Below are 20,426 nucleotides of genomic sequence, written 5' to 3'. Positions count from 1 at the left end.
AGACATGGCACACACACACACACACAAACAGCCTTCCTCTTTGAACTTGTTGTGCCATGTCCAAATCTGCATTGCAGTTGGTGCATTTTTAGAGAATAAATACACGCTACACAGTCTTGTTCGACTGTGTTCGAGCGTACTCTAACACACACAAAATGCCTTTTCTTTTCCAGTGAATGGCATTTCTATACCTAAAAAGATAAAAACAAAAAACATTAAACATAAAATTTTGACCTGTTTCCACACGTGCTGTTAAAATTTAAGGTCAACTGAACGAGAATTGGCAAAGTTATTAGATTGTGAAATGATATCAAATTTTTTGAAACACCCTGTATTTGACTCAGATGACAGTAACAAAAATTGAAGCGTTTTGAACAAAATAAAAAGATTCACATCCTCATTGCTGGCGGCACGGTGGTGTAGTGGTTAGCGCTGTCGCCTCACAGCAAGAAGGTCCGGGTTCGAGCCCTGGGGCCGGCGAGGGCCTTTCTGTGCGGAGTTTGCATGTTCTCCCCGTGTCTGCGTGGGTTTCCTCCGGGTGCTCCGGTTTCCCCCACAGTCCAAAGACATGCAGGTTAGGTTAACTGGTGGCTCTAAATTGACCGTAGGTGTGAATGAGTGTGAATGGTTGTCTGTGTCTATGTGTCAGCCCTGTGATGACCTGGCGACTTGTCCAGGGTGTACCCCGCCTTTCGCCCGTAGTCAGCTGGGATAGGCTCCAGCTTGCCTGCGACCCTATAGAACAGGATAAAGCAGCTAGAGATAATGAGATGATAATGAGATCCTCATTGCTCCCCTGACACTGCTTTCCAAATTGTTCTTTTTTAACATCAAGAATGATGAATGATTGAAAAATGAAGAACACACATGAAAACACTAGAATCTGTGTACATCATACATATCTTAAAACCTATTGTAAAAGGAGTTCATGCTGGAACGTGAATTTCATGTTTAAATCAGATATTAGACTTAATATCACACTAGACATGCCGGCAAAGTCATCTATAGTGTATCATTATAATACAAGTCCAATAGACACAATAAACATATATAACACCACAGCACTGCTTTTATACTTAATAACCATGTGGAAACCTTCACAAGAATAATTCAAGACTGATTCTATCTTTAACACAGACAGGGGTGATTGCTCATTCATGCATGCGCTATTGTATGGTGTGTGCATATGTGTATGCATGTATGATGTCTGAGCATCTGTGCGCATCTGAGGTGGGACATGGTGGGGAATGGAAGTCCCAAATTTAATTTCCTTCAATCTAATTACATTGGCCTTTAATCATTGCAGGCATGGGCCGTATTGGCAGTTTGATGCTCCTGCGCTGCCAGTGGCCCATCTGGAGAGGGTCAGAAAAGGGAGGGAAGGAAGAGGAAAAGAGGAAGCAGTTCCCCATCATCAATCTGTCAGAAACAACCTGCTGCTAACCAGCAGCGCTGTAACTGGTTACTGTAATCTGACCTGTAATTTAATCATCATCTGGATCTGAACAAGCAAAGATCTCTGGCCTGTTGCTCTCAGAAAAGACAGTACTACACTTTGATACTTTTGCTAATCAATGTTTTAGTGGAAAAGCCTACAGTACCAGTCAAAAGTTTAGACACCCCTACTCAGTCATAGGTTCTTCCTGATTATTTTCTACATTGTAGAACAATACTGAAGACATCAAAACTATGAAATAACAGATGGAACGTATGTTTCTTATTTTAGATTCTTCAAAGTAGCCACCACTTACCTTGATGACGCTTTGCATGCTATTGGCATTATCCTAGCCAATGCTAGCTTCATGAGGTAGTCACCTGGAATGCTTTGTAATTAACATATGTGCCTCATCAAAAGCTAATTAGTGCAATTACTTGCCTTCTTAATGCGTTTGAGATCAAACAGTACATAGTTAGTTAGTTATAGTCAGGTACCACTCGAACTGATAATCATCCATCCATCCATTATCTGTAGCTGCTTTATCCTGCACAGGGTCATGAGCAAGCTGGAACCTATCCCAGCTGACTATGGGCGAGAGGTGGGGTACACCCTGGACAAGTCGCCAGATCATTTCAGGGCTAACACATAGAGACAAACAACCATTCACACTCATGGTCAATTTAGAGCCACCAATTAGCCTTTTGCATGTCTTTGGAATGTAGGGCAAACCGGAGCACCCGGAGGAAACCCATGCAGATATGAGGAGGACATGCAAACTCCACACAGAAAGGTTCTCGTCAGCTGCTGGACTCAAACCCAGGACCTTCTTGCTGTGAGGCGACAGTGCTAACCACTGCCGCCCCACTGATAATCACATCATCAGTTTTTCTTTGGCTCATCAGACACTAGATACACCAACACTCTTGCTGGAGCAGTTGGGGGTTAGGTGCCATGCTCAAGGGCACTTCAGCAGGACTCTGCTGGTCCAAGGAATTGAACCAGGAACCTTTTGGTCCCAAAGCTGCTCTTCTAGCCATTAGGCCATAGCTTCCCCGAATAGGACATAATAAATCATAAAAATACAGTAAATAGCCCTATTCCACAACTGTAGCAATCCATATTATGTCAAGAACCGCTCAAGTAAGTAAGGAGAAACAACCATCATTACTTTAAGACATGAAGTGTCTTTTAATTAATAAAAAAAATAAAGAAAAAACATTGAATTAGAAGGTGTGTCCAAACTTTTGAAGGGTACTATATATGTGTCAACATGGGAAAACTATCATGTCACGGCGCCTGAATTCTGGCAAACAGGCAAAAATAGATACGCTAAATTGCCCCGGGATGCGATTGAATGTGATAATGGTGCCCTGTGATGAATTGGAGTATCATCTGGGGTGAATTCTCCCACATTGTGCCCAGTGTTCCTGGGCTAGACCTCAGATCCACAACAACCCTGATCAGGATAAGGCAGTTACTGAAGACAATGAATAAATGAGCAGAATTTGACAGCACAACTTTAAGAAACCATACTTATACAGGATTTCACCTGTTTAGCAAACACAATGGTAAATGCATTCAGTCTGCCTAAAGATGTCTAAAACCTTCCTTGCTATGTTTTTTAAAAAAAATAAAAATGTTTTTTTTTTTTTAGACTCTAAGGCAAATAAAGTCTCATGTATCTATATATGCATCTACCTATACATTCTGCTTACTTAATACTAAGTGAAGCTGTTGGCAGGGCTGTGAAGATGAAATCAAAGACATGCTGACCAGCAAACAGAAAAGTATCCTGTAAGCAGTTCAACTATTACATCAAACAAGTAGTTTCATTTCATTTTAATGTACAATGTCCTCCACGATTACTGGCACTCCTTGTAAAGATTAATAAAAAGTGTTGGAAAAAAATCCACCTTTTGGTGAAATCGCTTCATCTCACACTGAAAAAAATGAGAAAAATCCAACCTTTTAATTGCAATAATTTTTTTCAGAGAAAAACAAATCCCTCATCTAGAAATAATTATTTTCAATAAAAACACATGTGCCACTATTATCGGCACCCCTGGAAATTATAGTGAACACAATGTAACTGAAGCATGTTTCCCATTTAAATAGTACATTTTTGAGTTGATTGGAGTGTGGAGGAATTTTCAAGCTGTAATCCATGACTTCCTGATTAACTGGGGAACAAATATGAGGTGACACAGAGGCCAAATTCCCTTAGTCATCCATCAACATGGGAAAGATAAGAGAACACACAAACAAAATAAAGGAGAAGTGTGTTGATCTTCATAACTCAGGGAATGGTTATAAAAAAATAGCTACTCACCTGAAAATGTCCATTTCTACTGTTAGGGCAATAAAAAAAAAAGTGGACATCGACTGGAACTGGTAAACTTGCCTCGAAGAGGACCCAAGTTTATTTTTCCCCATGTACAGTGAGGAGGATGGTAAGAGAGGCAAAAAAAATAAAAATAAAAATCCCCAAAGGATCACTGTTGGTGAATTACAAGAAAAAGTAAAATCTTGGAGTTGCCAAGTCTCCAAAACCACCATCAGACTCCACCTCCATGCCAACAGATTATTTGGAAGGTATGCCAGAAAAAAAGCCTTTTCAGTCAATTAACCATAAACGTACTGTAAGCACCTGATGTTTGCAAAATGCTACAACAACTTTGACTGGAACTGTGTTCTCTGATCTGATGTAACAAAAATGGAGCTTTTTGCAAGAAACACTCAAGTTGGGTTTGGTGTAAAAAGAAGGATGGCTATAATGAAAAGAACCCGATCCCAACTGTAAAATATGGTGGAATTTCTGTGATGTTTTGGGGCTGTTTTTCCTCCAAAGGCCCTGGAAACCTTGTTATGATACATGGCATCACAGACTCCATGAAATAACAGGACATTTTAAATCAAAATCTGGCTGCCTTTGCCAGCAAACTAAAACTGGGCCGTCACTGGATCTTCCAGCAGGACAATGATCTGAACTGTATGTCCAAATCAACATAAAAATGGTTATCCAGCCACAGAATCAAGCTTCTTCCCTGGCCATCTCAGTCCCCTGGCCTGAACCCTAGTGAAAACCTGTGGACTGAGCTGAAGAGGAGAGAGCAAGAGAGGGCCGAGGACCCTGGATGATCTGGAGAGATTGTGTAAAGAGGAATGGGCTCAGATGCCCTGCTCTATATCTCCAACCTTATACAATGTTATCGGAGACTCAGTGCTGTTTTACTGGCGAAGGGAGTTTGTACAAAGTATTAAATGCAGGGGTGCCAAGAGTAGTGGCAAATGTGTTTTTGTTGAAATTTGGTTTTGTTTTTCTCTGAATAAATTTATTTCGATTAAAGGTTGTATTTTTCTCATTTTTTTCAGTGTGAGATGAAGCTATTTCACCAAAAGATGGATTTTTTTCTAACCCATTTTACTAATCTTTACAAGTGGAGCCAGTAATCATGGAGGGCAGTGTACGCAATATCTATTTTAATCCATCTGAAGCTCTATTTCTTGTCAGTTGTTTGGAAGTAAGATAAATGACTCAAGGTTACTGCGTGGACACCAGCAAATCAACTTTCAGCGACAAGGAGCTGAAAAAGCAAACAAAAATATACATGTCAACTGCTACTTAGTATTTTCTAATGCATATGAATGAGTGCCATTGCCGACAATATACTGTACAGGTCAAGGTCTACTGGACATCACTGATTTAATTTCCCTGGTTAACCCTGTGATCCATTTCAGAGGGAACTGAGGACAAGGAGGAAGGCGGCTTAAAAAAAACAACAACCAAACAAACAAAAAACTGTGATAACCATGTAAGATAAAATTGCTGTCTATGTCTGTGAGACAACATACATCAATAGCTTTAATGTTCATTCATTCATTCATTCATTCATTCATTCATTCATGTTCAGTAACCACTTTATCCTGGTCAGGGTATTAGTGGACTGTACAGTGGGTACAAGGTGAAAATACATCATGTATGAACACAAAAGATCTGAACTAAAAGATTTATAAGCAACTTATGTCTTCACTAACTGCTTTATTTGTTTGGCTAATACATATTTTTGTTATGTTTGCAATTCTATATTTGTGAGATATTTCTCCTCTACAAATAATGCTTGTAACGACACCGACACCTAATTATAACCTCTGAACCAAAATTTAATCAAAGAAAAAATAGCTTTCTCTAAGAGGACTAGAAAATATACTCAAATTAAATATTGTCAGATATTACTATATTTATAGGGACGTTTGGTGAAATGAAAATATTTCTCACTCACACGCGCGCACACACACACACACCAACCTCTCAACCTCATGAAGAATTCATTCCAATTTGAATGAGCAAGGGTGATGTGATTAGATTTTGTTTGCTGTCGTGAGAATAAAATATGAAAACGATACAAAAGCTAACATTTCCTCTAACACGCTACTCAAACTCATACAAAGTTGTGAATTGTTTTATAATATAGAAGTGTGAGGTCATGTCGCAGCCTCAGAAAAGACCTTAAAAAAGGGAAGAAATAGAGAGAGCTTGCATGCTTTGCTAGTCCACTCTGTTCGGCTTCATAAGAGGACAAAATGTATAATTAGGTGAAGAGAATATGACAAAAAAAAATATTATATCATAATACCTAAAGACATTTCTGTGATATATAATATGGATTATGATATTCGGGTTTGCTCAGAAATCGGCAGGAAAATAGTGTTGCATAAAAAAAGCCTGTAAAAACAAATATGAGACTTAATGTCTGTAAAAATAAATTAGATTCAATACCCAGTATTAGTATTGGGCTGATACAAAAAAAACAAAAAACAAAGATTTGGATATGGAAGTAAGAAATGGATGAAAAAATAAATTTGGAAAAAAAAAGTATTTTGGAACTAGAAGTGTTAACATATAAGAAGGTTTGATTGTTTTCTTTCATTAGGATTGATTTTACTACATTTATATTTTCTATTTTATTACAGTATATTGACAATGCAAGTGATTTTTTGTTATTCCGTTAAAAAACATTTTAAAGCTTAGTAGCTTTTTTTTAAAAAAGAAAACAGTACAGGAGGATCAGCATTGGCTGATAATCAAGGTTTCAGTATAAATAAATTTATCTAAAAATTATTTAGTAAGTGGCACAGTGGTGGAATGGATAGCACTGTTGCCTCACAGCAAGAAGGTTCTCAGTTTGAGTCTATGGTTGACTGAGGCCTTTTTTTTTTTTTAAGTTCAATTTATATGGCGCCTTTCACAAACCCAAGGATGCTTTACACTGGAGTTACACCAAAAAAAAAAAAAACACTAAGAAGAGTAGTGTGAAGTAAAGAGGAAAGTTTTCAGGAAATATCTCATTATTTTCCAAAATAACAAAATAATCTGATTATATCGGAGTGTTCGTCTTGTGTAAGTTGTAACAATAGGAAAAAAAAGCGTATTAGAGCAAGCAAATTAATATAAATGATCAACCAGAGAATCTGACAGTGCTGCGATATAAACTGGTTAGCACCACTGCCTTATAGCAAAAAGGTTCTGGGTTCGAACTTGCTGGTCAACTGGGGCCTTTTTGTGAGGAGTTTGCATGTTCTCCCTGTGCCTGTTTGGGTTTCCTCTGGGTGCTCTGGTTTCCTCCCTCAGTCCAAACATGTGCAGATTAAGTCAAATTGCTCCTCTAAACTGCCCATAGGCGTGAATGGGAGTGTGAATGGCTGACTGCCTCTCTGCATTAACCCCATGACAGACTGGTGCCCTGTCCAGGGTTTACCCCGCCTCTCACCTGAAGTCAGCTGGGATTGGCTCACAATGGATAAATGTTATAGATGACGAATACATGAAAAGAATGTCAACATTCTGTAAAAATGTCAACATTTCATATTTTTATTTTACATTTTATTCAAAAATATTTTAAATATTGCAATACCTCAAAAAAGTGTATCATTACATAAAGACTATTATTCTATCCACATTCACTGGATATGAGCAATCGTGTACTCTGATTAGCTACTCTACTACTAGGATATCAGCTCATATACCGTAAGTAGAGAAAAACAAAATGGCGGAGCATGTTTCTGAACCAACAGAGGACGAAATAAAAACTCGACTCGAAAACAAAAGCCCCAAAAATACAAAAAAAAAAGCAACAAAATATGGAATAAAAGTATTTGATGGTAAGAATGTATCTTTTTTTATTTTTCAAGAATTATTATTATAGCATTTTTCACAAATTGCGACTGTCATTTCGTCAGTTTGTTTACATTCTAGCAGAAATGATTTTGTGGGACGTTTTGTATAAAGTTTTTCTTTATCGAATTTGCAAAAAAAAAATCCAGTGAATGTGGATAGAATAAAACAGTTATTCCACTCAATCTCGTCATACATGGCTTATGGCCTACTCGGTGCTACGCGCCTCATCAACTATCAGCTCATGTACGACTTGATTTCTTGGAATAACTGTTAATTATACCATATCAATATTATATCGGAATCGTTATATTGCCCAGCCCTGGTGTACATGACGATTTCATAAAAAGCACAGCAGAGTACCCATGCGTTCTTTGTCCTAACGAAAACCAGAGCAGGAGCTCTTTCAATCACACCTCGGCTGCAGGTGACAGAGCGTCCTCACCCCACAGCAAGTAAGCAATTCGTGAAGCTCTACGCTACATTTGCACTCTATGAATAACAATGTCACCAGGATGGATGTGAGAGGGCCTCATTCACTATTAATCGCCTCATCATAGACACAATAAGGCAATGCTCTCGAGGTTGTGCTGACACATGCACATAGAGCGTATAGAGATCATCACACAACCTTCCGTGTATAACGATTGGAGAAGTGACATTCCACTCCAGGACAGGGAAAACCTTAAAGCGCTCCGGTTGTACGATTGACTGGAATCAGTGTAGCGTGTCAGTGAGACATACGTATATAGAGACCAGTTATGAGTGGAAAATGCAGACGGGTGAAACGGAGCGCAGCACATGCAGGCTCGATGGCTGCGAAAGGCAACCCGATGGCGATATTAGCCATATGGCCGCACAGCAAAGAAGGTGAAGGATGCTGACTCGAGCAAAGTGTGCTAAGGAGATGTGGGGAAGGTTATGACAATGAGAGAGAGAGAGACAAAGAGAGAGAGAGAGAGAGAGATTCTTTATCAGCCAATACACCAGGCAGACATTAAGACACCGAGCTTATATGAAAAAAAAAATCAATGCTTTTCCTGGACCAGTGCCTCTCTATTGTTTCCTGGTTAACACAAAACAAAACTAAACAAAGGCAGTCCTATTTCAGCTATTAAATCAAAAGTCACCTTGCTGTGCATTTTTATGGGGTTGCTAGGAGGAAGAACAGGTTTAATTCCCCTTTCCTCCCCTTTCCCGAGAGCCGCTATTGGAAAAATGAGCTCGTCTGCTCGGTGCTCACACTCTGGCTATCCATGCGTGTCCGTGTACATGACATCTAGTGAAAGATAAGCTCTCCATGCACTCGCTCAGAAACGATTGGAAGGGAAGCTGGACATAACTGTCAGGCATAGAAATGCAGGTGATGAGGGGATTTTGAAAAATGGATATGAGTGGGAATGCACAAGTGACTGTGCGGGGTGTGGACATTGATTTAGAGATCGCAGCAATGCTGAAAAAACGTGTGTGTGTGTGTGTGTGTGTAGGTGGAGAGATTCACTGACCCACAGCGATTAGTAAACACGCGCATGCAGATAGGGAGTCATTTGACAAAGGTCAGCAAGGTCAGCACAGGGAGTGACACTCATTTAACCGTATCAGACCACACACACACACACACACACACACACACACACACACACACACACACACATCATTAGCTAATGAAAACAGTTATCTTACCCAGACATAACAAAGTGACTTTTTCTGTTTTTTGAATATGAACCCGGTCAATTTTACTCAGACAAGTTTGTTAATATGAGGCATTTGACCTCATGGGATAGAAAAACAAGTGCTCTTTATTTCTGTCTAGATCTGAAATCCCTTTAAAGGTAGACTGACTTTCAGATTTTTCAGGTTTAGGTCATAAAAAGAATTTTCCCTGACACCCAATTATTTTTGTTTAGTGGCCCAAAAGCTACTGAATTCGAATCACAGACTTCCAATTTTATTATTATTTTTTTTAAATAGAACAATTAATGAATTTAGGGCCATGTGGCCCTAAATTCTCCGCTATTATTTCTTGCTTCTCCGTGATGCAATACAAGAGACTACGTCATGCATCACGTAGTGGGCTTTCCCCGTTTGCGCAAGGCATTGTGGGATACAAATTTGAAACAGAAGAGGAAAATGGACGACGCGAATGAAACGTGAAAGACCGACTACAGTAACGGAAAGCGAAAAGAAAAGACGTTATGTTGCGAAGGAAAGGAAATGTAAGACCAGACTAATAAATATCAGCGGTCAGTGAGCACGGCGGTGTGATCAGCTGTTTGTTTAGTGACAGAATCATGGAACTGTCAGTGCACGGTCAAGGTAAACCTGTAGATGGCAGTAATGCAACACTGTGGATGCCAGCTGCTGTAAAACCCAAAAGAAGAAGACGATGCAGAAAGGTAAACCTGTGCATGAGGACACAGACTTCGTCTGTCTGCTTGACTGTGTGAAGCGAACGATTTCCTGCACATTATTTGCTCGGGAATCCCCACAGAAATAAATGTATATCACAATGACCAAATTTCAGAGGGAAATTAATTTCGCCAGCTTTATGAAATCGAAAGGCTGTCTACTTTTAACAATAAGAAAAACAAGTACAAATTTTGTCCATGAACATATCAAAATGTTTCACTCGGTTTATATATTGTATTCAAGATTATTTCACTAATGACTGGACACTGAAGTATTTCAATCTAAATTTTGCTTAGCATTGAAATTCCTTTATCACAATTATTCAGCCAAATAGACTTATTCAACTTCATCATTTGAACTCAGCAAAAAAATGCTGAAAAATTTTTGTTCTTTACGTTCTATGTTAGTTATTTATTGCTTCCTTCACCTTAATCTGTCTTTGAATCAGTCACTGCTCTTAGAGGCTGTCCACACGGCAACGGATTCAGGTGAATCTGATAAAATTGTTTATCGTTTCGGCCTGGCGTCCACACGGCACCGGCGTTTTGGGTGCCCCAAAACGAGAACGGGTTCCAGAGTGGAAAAATCTGGCAACGGCGCCATTGCGAAGTCGTCTGGATGAGTAGAACGGATTTGTTTACGATGACGTCACAATCACATGACTAGAACAAGCAGCACTCTCGCTGTTTTGTATGAACCACTGCATTGCATTCACTTTTGTATACAGCTTTTCTTTTAAATAAACAAGTAACTGAACCATTTCTTGAATTTCTTTTTTTTTATTGGATAAGACTGCTTTTCAGAATGTTCACACACAATATAAAAAGTTATATAAATTATATAAAAGTGCTTTTCAAAATGTTCACACACAATAAGAAAATTAAGTTATATAAAACTATGCACGGGGCGCCACGGTGGTGTAGTGGTTAGCGCTGTCGCCTCACAGCAAGAAGGTCCGGGTTCGAGCCCCGTGGCCGGCGAGGGCCTTTCTGTGCGGAGTTTGCATGTTCTCCCCATGTCCGCGTGGGTTTCCTCCGGGTGCTCCGGTTTCCCCCACAGTCCAAAGACATGCAGGTTAGGTTAACTGGTGGCTCTAAATTGACCGTAGGTGTGAATGTGAGTGTGAATGGTTGTCTGTGTCTATGTGTCAGCCCTGTGATGACCTGGCGACTTGTCCAGGGTGTACCCCGCCTTTCGCCCGTAGTCAGCTGGGATAGGCTCCAGCTTGCCTGCGACCCTGTAGAACAGGATAAAGCGGCTAGAGATAATGAGATGAGATGAAAACTATGCACACTAATAAAACTAATTTGTACACACAGAAGGCATGATTTCCTCGCGTAGTCGCAGCCATCTTCTTCTTGTTGTTGTGTGTTTGTTCCTGAGTGCTTCACACCGGGTAGAAGAAGGGGTTTATGCGCATGCGTCCTACTTCTTCTATTGTTCTGGTGTCTCCGATGGGACCGTCTTACAGCACACGTAGAGGTGTGGCATGTGTATTGCATCGTTTTCAGCAAGCGTTGCGTTGCCATATGTACCTGATATTTTACTGATCCGTTGCCCATGTGGACGCGATATTTTTTTTAATAAAATCTCGTTGCCGTTGTCGTGTGGATGTAGCCTTAGTCACACTGATTAGCTGAAGTCACACTTCAGCCCTCCCTCCAAAGCCACTCCTCTAAAACACATGCACGCACACTGCCTGACTACTGCTGGAGGATGAGTCCACCCCTGTGTCTCAATTCACTCACTTTCCTTAGCACACTTCTGTGTAATACACTGAGTACACTATGTACTTACTTGTGTGGTTTGTAAATTTCAACAGGGTAATGTTGTCTCAAATCAAACACGGCAAGTTTTGCACTTACCAGAAATGATGATCGCAACATTTGCGGCAACTGTCGCATCACCTGACAAAAAGTACGCACCAGCTTATTTTGCTCCTCTTTAAAATGAACATATTCACTTTTGTCACTTGTGTGCAAATGTGGAAAGTAAGTTGCCATCAGCGTCAACGACATGCCTTCCTCCAACTGGATGAAAATAGGTTGATGCTCCCTCCCCTTCTGCTACATAGTCAAGATAGTGACCATTGAGGGTGGGAAGTATCCAGCATTGTACACTCAACTTTTTGACCATTTTGAGTGCATCATCCAGATACTCATAGTGCAGGGACGGATCCAGCCCAAGAATCTGACAGATGCACAAATATTTACAGAAATATTTTTACTAATTTTACCAGATCGCTATGGATTTTTGTTTTTAACATATGCTAATATACATTATCAAGTAGACACACCATGTACGATGATGCGTCGTTTATTAATATCATACTGTTTGAGCAACGTTTTGTATTGCATACATAAGTCACATTTAATTTGGGTGGCATGGTGGTGTAGTGGTTAGCACGGTCGCCTCACAGCAAGAAGGTTCCGGGTTCGAACCCAGCAGCCGGCGAGGGCCTTTCTCTGTGGAGTTTGCATGTTCTCCCCGTGTCCGTGTGGGTTTCCTCCGGGTGCTCTGGTTTCCCCCACAATCCAAAGACATGCAGTTAGGTTGACGTGGGGCGGCCTTGGGCTGAGGTGCCCTTGAGCAAGGTACCTAACCCCTGACTGCTCCCTGGGTGCTCTAGTGTGGCTCTGGGTGTGTATGTGTGTGTTCACTGCTTCAGATAGGTTAAATGCAGAGGATGAATTTCACTGTGCTTGAAGTGTGCATGTGACAAATAAAGGTTTCTTCTTCTAATAACAGTGTAACAAGTTCATATGAATTGTAAACGTTTTCTGTTTCTTTGTCAACGCATTGTGAAAATACAGGTAATTAGGTCAGGTAAGCATCACCGCTTGCCACAGCTGGTTGGATCCTAAACCATTGGTCTGTTGGTTGAGCGTGGCTATAGCCCATGTAGCCAGTTAGCGGTAAAGTAAACAAACACCCCGTGACTGATGCCAAGTGGTGCACATATATTTCTGACCAATGCATGTGCTTTGGCCTGGATCCGTCCCTGTAGTGCACAGCATGTTGCCATACCTGTCAGTGTGAAATGCACTCAAAAACAACAAGTCTAAGTGCATAAATACACAAACTGAGACACCACACGAGAGAGCGCATTAGGAAGAGGAGTATAGCACATTGCTGTCATATCCATCTACCTCATGTCTCATTCACATGTAAGAAAACACTGAAAAGGAACATGACTATTGTTAGTACGCATAGCTGTTGACTAGCTTGCTAGCTTTAGCATTATGTCCACAATACGTCTGCCTAGCCTTGTGGAAAACTCTGGTGATGTGCACTCAGTGTATGGGCAGAGTGCAGTAAACCTGCTGTTGACACTCGAACTACAAACATGGACATTCAAGACTACAATCCCCAAGACTCACAGCGCCCTCTGTCTCCCAAATATTAACTACAGCTGACACTCATTTCCTCAATTAGCCCCCCTCCTATATAAACCACTCTCACACTCCACTCCAACGTATCTACCCAGTTCATACCAAGCCTTGTATTTCTCTATTTGCCTCTCTAGTTTCTGACGTTTGCTAGCCTTCCTTCGTTTATGCTCTTTGTCTCGTCTCCTCTGAGTTGTTTGCTAATCGACCGACCCTCGCTTATTTCCTGACCTCAATTCTTGTCTATCGTTTTGGCTTTGTCGACAATCTGTTTCCCCACTCTCCTCTGCATTTATATCCATAAGTGCCTGCACTCTGACACAAGTAGACCATCTAATCATTTAATTCAGACCAAATGAAATGATTGGACAGACTTTATAATTCTGTGACTGACACAAATAACAGATTTTTTCCTTTTAATTGTCAGAGCATTCGATTTATTCATTGCTGTCAGGATGTAAAGGGAATTTCAAGAAGTAAAACAAAAAATGCTTCTAAAATAAACCCCCTACCCTAGCTTTAATAAAGACCACAAGTTGGCCTAGTGGTTAGTGTGTCTGCCTCTCGACCGGGAGATCATGAGTTCTACTCACGGTCGGGTCATACCAAAGACCATCATAAAAATGGTACCTACTACCATCTGGCAAGGCACGCTGCAATACAGATGCGAGTGGGGAAGTCAAACTCTCATGATTACCAGAGGACTAGCCCCCCACTGTAACCCTAGCTGTATAGGCAAGAGGCTGAGGGCTATCGAAACGGAGATAGGTGCTGCACCCATACGCCTTAAAGAGTTGGTTAGTACTGGGACAGGAGACTGCCTAGGAAGACCAGATTCTGGTGCGAGAGGGACTTTGACTTATTAACTGGTGCTTTAATGCACTGCTATGTAACATTAGCCAATTAGCAAACTTCAGCTAAGCTCACTAGGCGGCACGGTGGTGTAGTGGTTAGCGCTGTCGCCTCACAGCAAGAAGGTCCGGGTTCGAGCCCCGTGGCCGGCGAGGGCCTTTCTGTGCGGAGTTTTCATGTTCTCCCTGTGTCCGCGTGGGTTTTCCTCCGGGTGCTCCGGTTTCTCCCACAGTCCAAAGACATGCAGGTTAGGTTAACTGGTGACTCTAAATTGACCGTAGGTGTGAATGTGAGTGTGAATGGTTGTCTGTGTCTATGTGTCAGCCCTGTGATGACCTGGCGACTTGTCCAGGGTGTACCCCGCCTTTCGCCCGTAGTCAGCTGGGATAGGCTCCAGCTTGCCTGCGACCCTGTAGAAGGATAAAAGTGGCTAGAGATGATGAGATGAGATGAGCTAAGCTCACTGATTCATTATGTTTCACTGATTGATGAAGTCAAAAATCCAAGTGAGTTTAAGTATCAATGATGTGATTATTGTTATGCAGCCATATGCAAGACAGAGTTACTGTTACCACACTGAAGTTGAGGGCTTTCCAATAACAGGGCACTCCAAAGTCTTTTTTTTCCTTCTTATTTCACAGCAATTTACCCACACACTGTTTTTTTTTTTTAAATTATTAAAGAACAACACATTTTACTTTTCACCTTTATGAACAGCCTCTCTTTTCTCCTGTCTCTGTTTTGAAAACCATTCATGTAGATGCATCATCCATCATGCAAATCCCAGTGTACACTGTTACTATAGAAACAATAACGTATTACAACGAGTCCATTAATATATTTGAATTATAGTCACAATATTGTCAGAGCTGCTGTTCTGGAAAATTAATCAACACCCCCTGACCAATCAGATTGGAGAATTCAACAGCATTGTGGTCTAAAACTGCAGTCCTATTTCATTTAAAGTTGAAACGTTTATTGTATTCGGGTTGGAAATTCTTGAATGAACCTGGAATATACCTATTGTAATATCCTGTTTACAATCACTCTGCCTTACTGATGTGTTCTTCTAACACACAGCGGTAGGTAATAGCTGTTGTTCCCTAATGACTAAAAACCGACTTCATTAGCATGTGTTTTCGGTCATTGGTTGTTGTTGTTTTTTTTTAATTACATTCATTAAATCTAATGATATATTTAATAATTGAATCTAATAATCTAGTCACTAGTCATCAACTGAACACAACTGTATCAACTTCTCATTATTTTTCTTTTTACGGCACAACTTTTGGACTCTTCTGTATTATTTTTACCAATATAAAATAATCATCCTGATATTGAATTTAGAGACCAGAGCACTAGGGAGAGGTCAGTTTTCAGAACTCTACGCTCCAGCTCTCAGCATGTAGCAGGACTGTACTGACCCCGTAAAATGGGTTTGGAACACAACCACTATCAGATAAAGCAATAAAGCTTCCAGAACCACACTGCACTGCGCGTCTGACAGCTATGGGCTGGGAAATCACACGGAGGCTGAAGGTCACATACCACAAGCGATCTTTAACTACATACAGACGGAAAGGCTCGTTATACGTAACCTTAACGGTTGCATTCATTAAGAGGAACTCATCAATAATCTGGATTTCTCGAGGTGTGTAGTGGACCTGGGGAATGTGGCGCTTATTGTTGGAGGCAATAGACACAGGATGTTGGCTCACAACACTTCCACTCCTTCGCTGTGGTTCAACCCAGAAGCAAAGGCAACAGGATATAAGAGAAAGACCTGAGCGTTCGTATATATACATTCCTCGCACGGTTTGGCTAAAAATCTGTGTCCATTGTTGGACGTGTTGCTTGTCTATCTTCATAATGAACAGATGGGGGGGGGGAGTGCAGTGCCTAGATCTGTTACTGAGAGCATAAATTTGTCAAAGTCCATTAGTGTAATTGCAAGTGGTAGGGGAGCATTATTCATAGCAATATCCTGAACACATCGATCTTACTGAAACGTACTGATTAACTGATTCCTCATGATTGCTAAGCTTATCAAGTATTAAGACAAATGAGTCAAGGAATTTAAGCTAGAGGTATGTACTGTGTCTCCTGGAAACATCTGTCCTCTATCTATTGGTGAGATAAAGTAACATAGCAGAACTTTTGCTAAATAGAGGAGGGGGGGAACTTTTTTTCATTTCGCTCCGGCTTAATGGAGCGAGTGCTTAAATCTTTTTTAGGACGACAGCTGTTTAGAGGAGCGCGCATAGCGTGGTGCAGCAAACTTACAGGTTCTTGACGTTGGTGATTCCACGGAAAGCCTTACGAGGTACGGCTTGAATCTGATTCTCACTCAGGTCCCTGGATGAGAGAGAGAGAGAGAGAGAGAGAGAGAGAGAGATGAAATATTAGGAGGATGTTTGAAGTCACTTCACATTTCAGAGAAGCAGAGAAGCATCTCGGGCCAGATGGGTGTTGAAGCAATCCGGCCTTTATTGAATGATACTTCTTTGCTTTGAAGTCGAAAACAAAATTGTTCAACAGACCATAAATGTCACATCTTCCTTTTTGTCTTTGAATCCTCCATCTCTGTGAATATATGTGAGCATTTGAGCTCGCGCATTTCTCCCACATGCATTTCATTATTCCGAATGAAGATATTAAATTCACTTTGAGCAACATGACAATAGAAGACAGAGTAAGATTAAACAAACCCTTTTTTAACGCACACACACATACCCGTCTGCACATGCGTGCGCACACACACACACACACACACACACACACACACACACACACACACACACACACACACACACACACACACAATCAGTATTAATGGTCACCAGATTTTTCTTAATGTTTGAGTGAGGACCCAAATGATTTCTGACATTTTGAAATGGTTTTGCTTAACTCTATTAAGCTTGTTTGTTTGTAGACTGATAATGGCAAATATAATTTGAAAAGCAGAATGCAATTACTAGCCAGAGAGGGAACAAATGAGATATGGAATATCGGCCCGGGCTAACTGGAGTGTCTGCCTCTTAGTCATGGTTGCAACACATAACATGGAGAGAGAGGAGCTCGGGTTAACCTGTCTGCCCTTGCTACAACCAATTTCACTGATAAACAATCAGGCACGGATCCAAACACTCCAAGGATTTCTGCCAGGCTCGCTGTGTGCTCCGTAATGATGCATCAGCTTTAGGACTGCCAGCAGTTTCCTCTTAGGAGAATAATACAAACAGCACTTATTGGACCCACGTTGCTCTTTTTTGCTTTGCTGGAAAATCCAATACACAGTTGTTTTTAGGAACCAATCAAGTTTTGTTAGGATAAAAAAAAAATATTAATAACTCTGTTATGCTTTGCAGTAAAGGAGTATGGATTTGCGTCTGGCTGGCCTTGATTGCTTTTGACATGTTTGACGGCCTTGCATCTTTTTTGGCTCGCCCGTCTCTGCTAGTACTCTGGGAGCTCGCTTGCCTTGACATGAGCAGCTTGTGCTTTTGTGTAAACATCCTTCGCTCATGTTATCCTGCTTTCATACGAGTAGGAAAGCAATGGTTTCAAGTGATGTTTAACTTCAAGTGAAGGATCCAAGCGAACACGGCTCCTCTGATGCCTTGTATACCAGGTTTGATGGCATAAATGCAAAGCAGGCATAAGGAGCATGGGCAGAGGGAGAAGATGTGTTTTACAGCTACGCTTTTAATTCTTTATGAGTGCCGGGGCTTGGCCTGAGATTCCTCTCCAAGCGAAGAGGAGAGGACTTCCACAGATAGTAAATGTTTTATTGTTTTGTTTACTCAGCTGGATTTTCCCTCCCATCGTTCTGACTAAACAGCAAATTGCCCTAGCTGAATAAGAGCAGTTATGAGAAACTATCGCTCTCTGCAGCTGTGATCAACTCGGTACTCACTCTTCGAAGTGACAGAGAGATTAACTTGCAGCCGAGGACCGAAGGCATCGTGGCAATAAGCGGCGCTAGGTGACGTTTAATGAAGAACAACCTGAAACTTGAAGCAGGGGCTATAATGAAGTGATAATAAAGGTTTATGAGAGGATCTTTTTGCCAGATAAAATATCTACAGGGTGTATGCAATACACACAGTACTTATTTTCTTCAATCATACAACAAGTGCAAACGATTTTAAGTACATATCAAGTTCTAGCCTTACAAACGGGATCTCGTGCTTGTACTACTGGTTTGCCAACGGAGGTGCTTGAGGGAAAGGAAGATATTAAGTCACTCACACACACATACATGCACACAGACAGCATGTGTCTGCATTCGTCTCCTGCCTCTGACAATCTGCTCGCAAATTTCATTAATTTTATTTTCCTTTCGCCCTCCTCCTCCTGACTCGCAGGATGCCTGCCATAAATCTCCTATTGATTCCATTAAAGCCTCCCATGTCCAGACAACCTGGCAGCACCAAAACATATTACTGATAAAAGCTCAACAACACACAATGATACCGAAGCGAGAGTGCAAGGAGAATCCGACCTCAAGCGCATGACACAAAACGCAGACGCGGAAAAAAGAATTAGGCTGTGCGTGGGTCAATTCTATTTATTGCATTTTTCTAAATGTCATTCTTCATCTTTCCCCGAACAACAACAACAACAACAACAACAACAACAAAGAAGCCGAATAAACTGTTTTGGAGCCAGATTATTCTATTCAAGACTGCGTTTCTCACAATGTTTACTCTCTGCAGGAAACTGGCATGAACAGCACAAAGGCAGAGTGTGATTGTCAAAGACAAGCAAGGATAAAGACTATATTACAGTACCATGAACACAGGAAGGCATAAAAGCAACACTGCTCTCCCAGATCAAATCACAGCCTCGCTCAACACCAGTCTTTTAAAGCTGTAAAGTCAAAGATGGGCTCTGTCTCTCTCCATTTTCCTTATCATGACCAAAGTGAAGCAGAACTGGAGACTCGGTTGCTGATACGTCTCCTGCTGCGTCGATGCTTCGCTTTCTATCTATCACACACTGCCTCATTTGACCTGGCAGAGCTGTTATCTGAGTGCCAAGTCCAGTCTGAGTTTAGCCTCATGAAAACCCACAACACACCCACACTTACACACCTCTGTCCACTTACACCCCCCCCTGATAATTAACTCCTTATTACACAGACACACCACTTATAAACCCTTATTACTATGACTATTACGCCCAGTAATCATCAGTCAGGTCTGTCATGCCGGACACCTTAATGTGTTTTACGACTTAAATAGACAAATGCGAAACATGATTCGATACTGGTCCGATCCAGATACTCTTGAATTGGATCAGTGGGCTGTTACCTCCCATAGAGATCTTGCATGTGACGTCACAGCCGATCCAGATTGTGACAGACGCCATCTTGTAGGTCAAACGCCATATTCCGCCTTCTACTTCTAGTTCTACTTCTGCTTTTACTTCTACCTTTTCTTCTGGAAAACCCTACTATATACAATTCTACTACAACGGCTGCAGCTACAAGCTCTCCCTACCTGTGCACGGTTTTTATGTTTTTTGTGTGTATTTTTGCGTGTTGTTCGTCTGTACCGGACTTCAATATCCACTACAACCGTATGGACTTACTGGACATTGGTTTCCAGCAGAAAATGACGGTTTGTAGCGATTTCCATCGCATGCACAACATTCCGGACGAGAAAAAAAAAAAAAAACATTCCGGACGAGACCAGATTGCGAGACCAGCGGGGTCTCCGTGGATTGTTATCGGAAGCAAAGCGAAGGAGGCGGCGCCGGGAGCCGAAGCAAAAGCGAGGCTACAGGCAGAGCCAGCCTGTTGACTAAGCTCAGAAAACAGCTACTCAAATCTCCACTGCCAAGCCTCTACCTCTCCAACGCCAGATCCATGTAAACAACACGGACGATTTGGAATTACCTTATTCTATTCTATAATCGGCTGGTCAGTGCTATACTCAATACTTAAGTGACTTACCCGTCCAATGAGGATCATTTTCTTGTTTACAAGATGCCACATCTGAGTCGCTGACAAATCCTGAATTTCTGTAGAGATAACTGTCCAGAGATTTATAAGCACGCAGTGCTTCACCACTGAACAGCGAGGGAAAGTTGATGAGGTAATCATACACGCCCGGGTATTCCGCTGGCAGTTCAAAATCCGGTCGTGAAAACTCAGTCCGGA

At 41.3% G+C, this 20,426-nt stretch overlaps 1 protein-coding gene across 1 annotated transcript in view; it reads right to left on the bottom strand.

The window, feature by feature from the left end:
* slit3 (slit homolog 3 (Drosophila)) overlaps positions 1 to 20,426 on the bottom strand; it is a 368,151-nt gene that overhangs the window by 167,896 nt on the left and 179,829 nt on the right. The window contains exon 5 of the mRNA XM_060928048.1: positions 16,544 to 16,615. Within this exon, the coding sequence (XP_060784031.1) occupies positions 16,544 to 16,615 (72 nt within the window). The remainder of the gene's footprint in view (positions 1 to 16,543; positions 16,616 to 20,426) is intronic.

Source organism: Neoarius graeffei, chromosome 8 (assembly GCF_027579695.1).
Source record: "Neoarius graeffei isolate fNeoGra1 chromosome 8, fNeoGra1.pri, whole genome shotgun sequence".
Lineage (NCBI taxonomy): Eukaryota > Metazoa > Chordata > Actinopteri > Siluriformes > Ariidae > Neoarius > Neoarius graeffei.
Note: the sequence above shows the minus strand (reverse complement) of the source record. Positions and strands in the feature narration are given on the sequence as shown.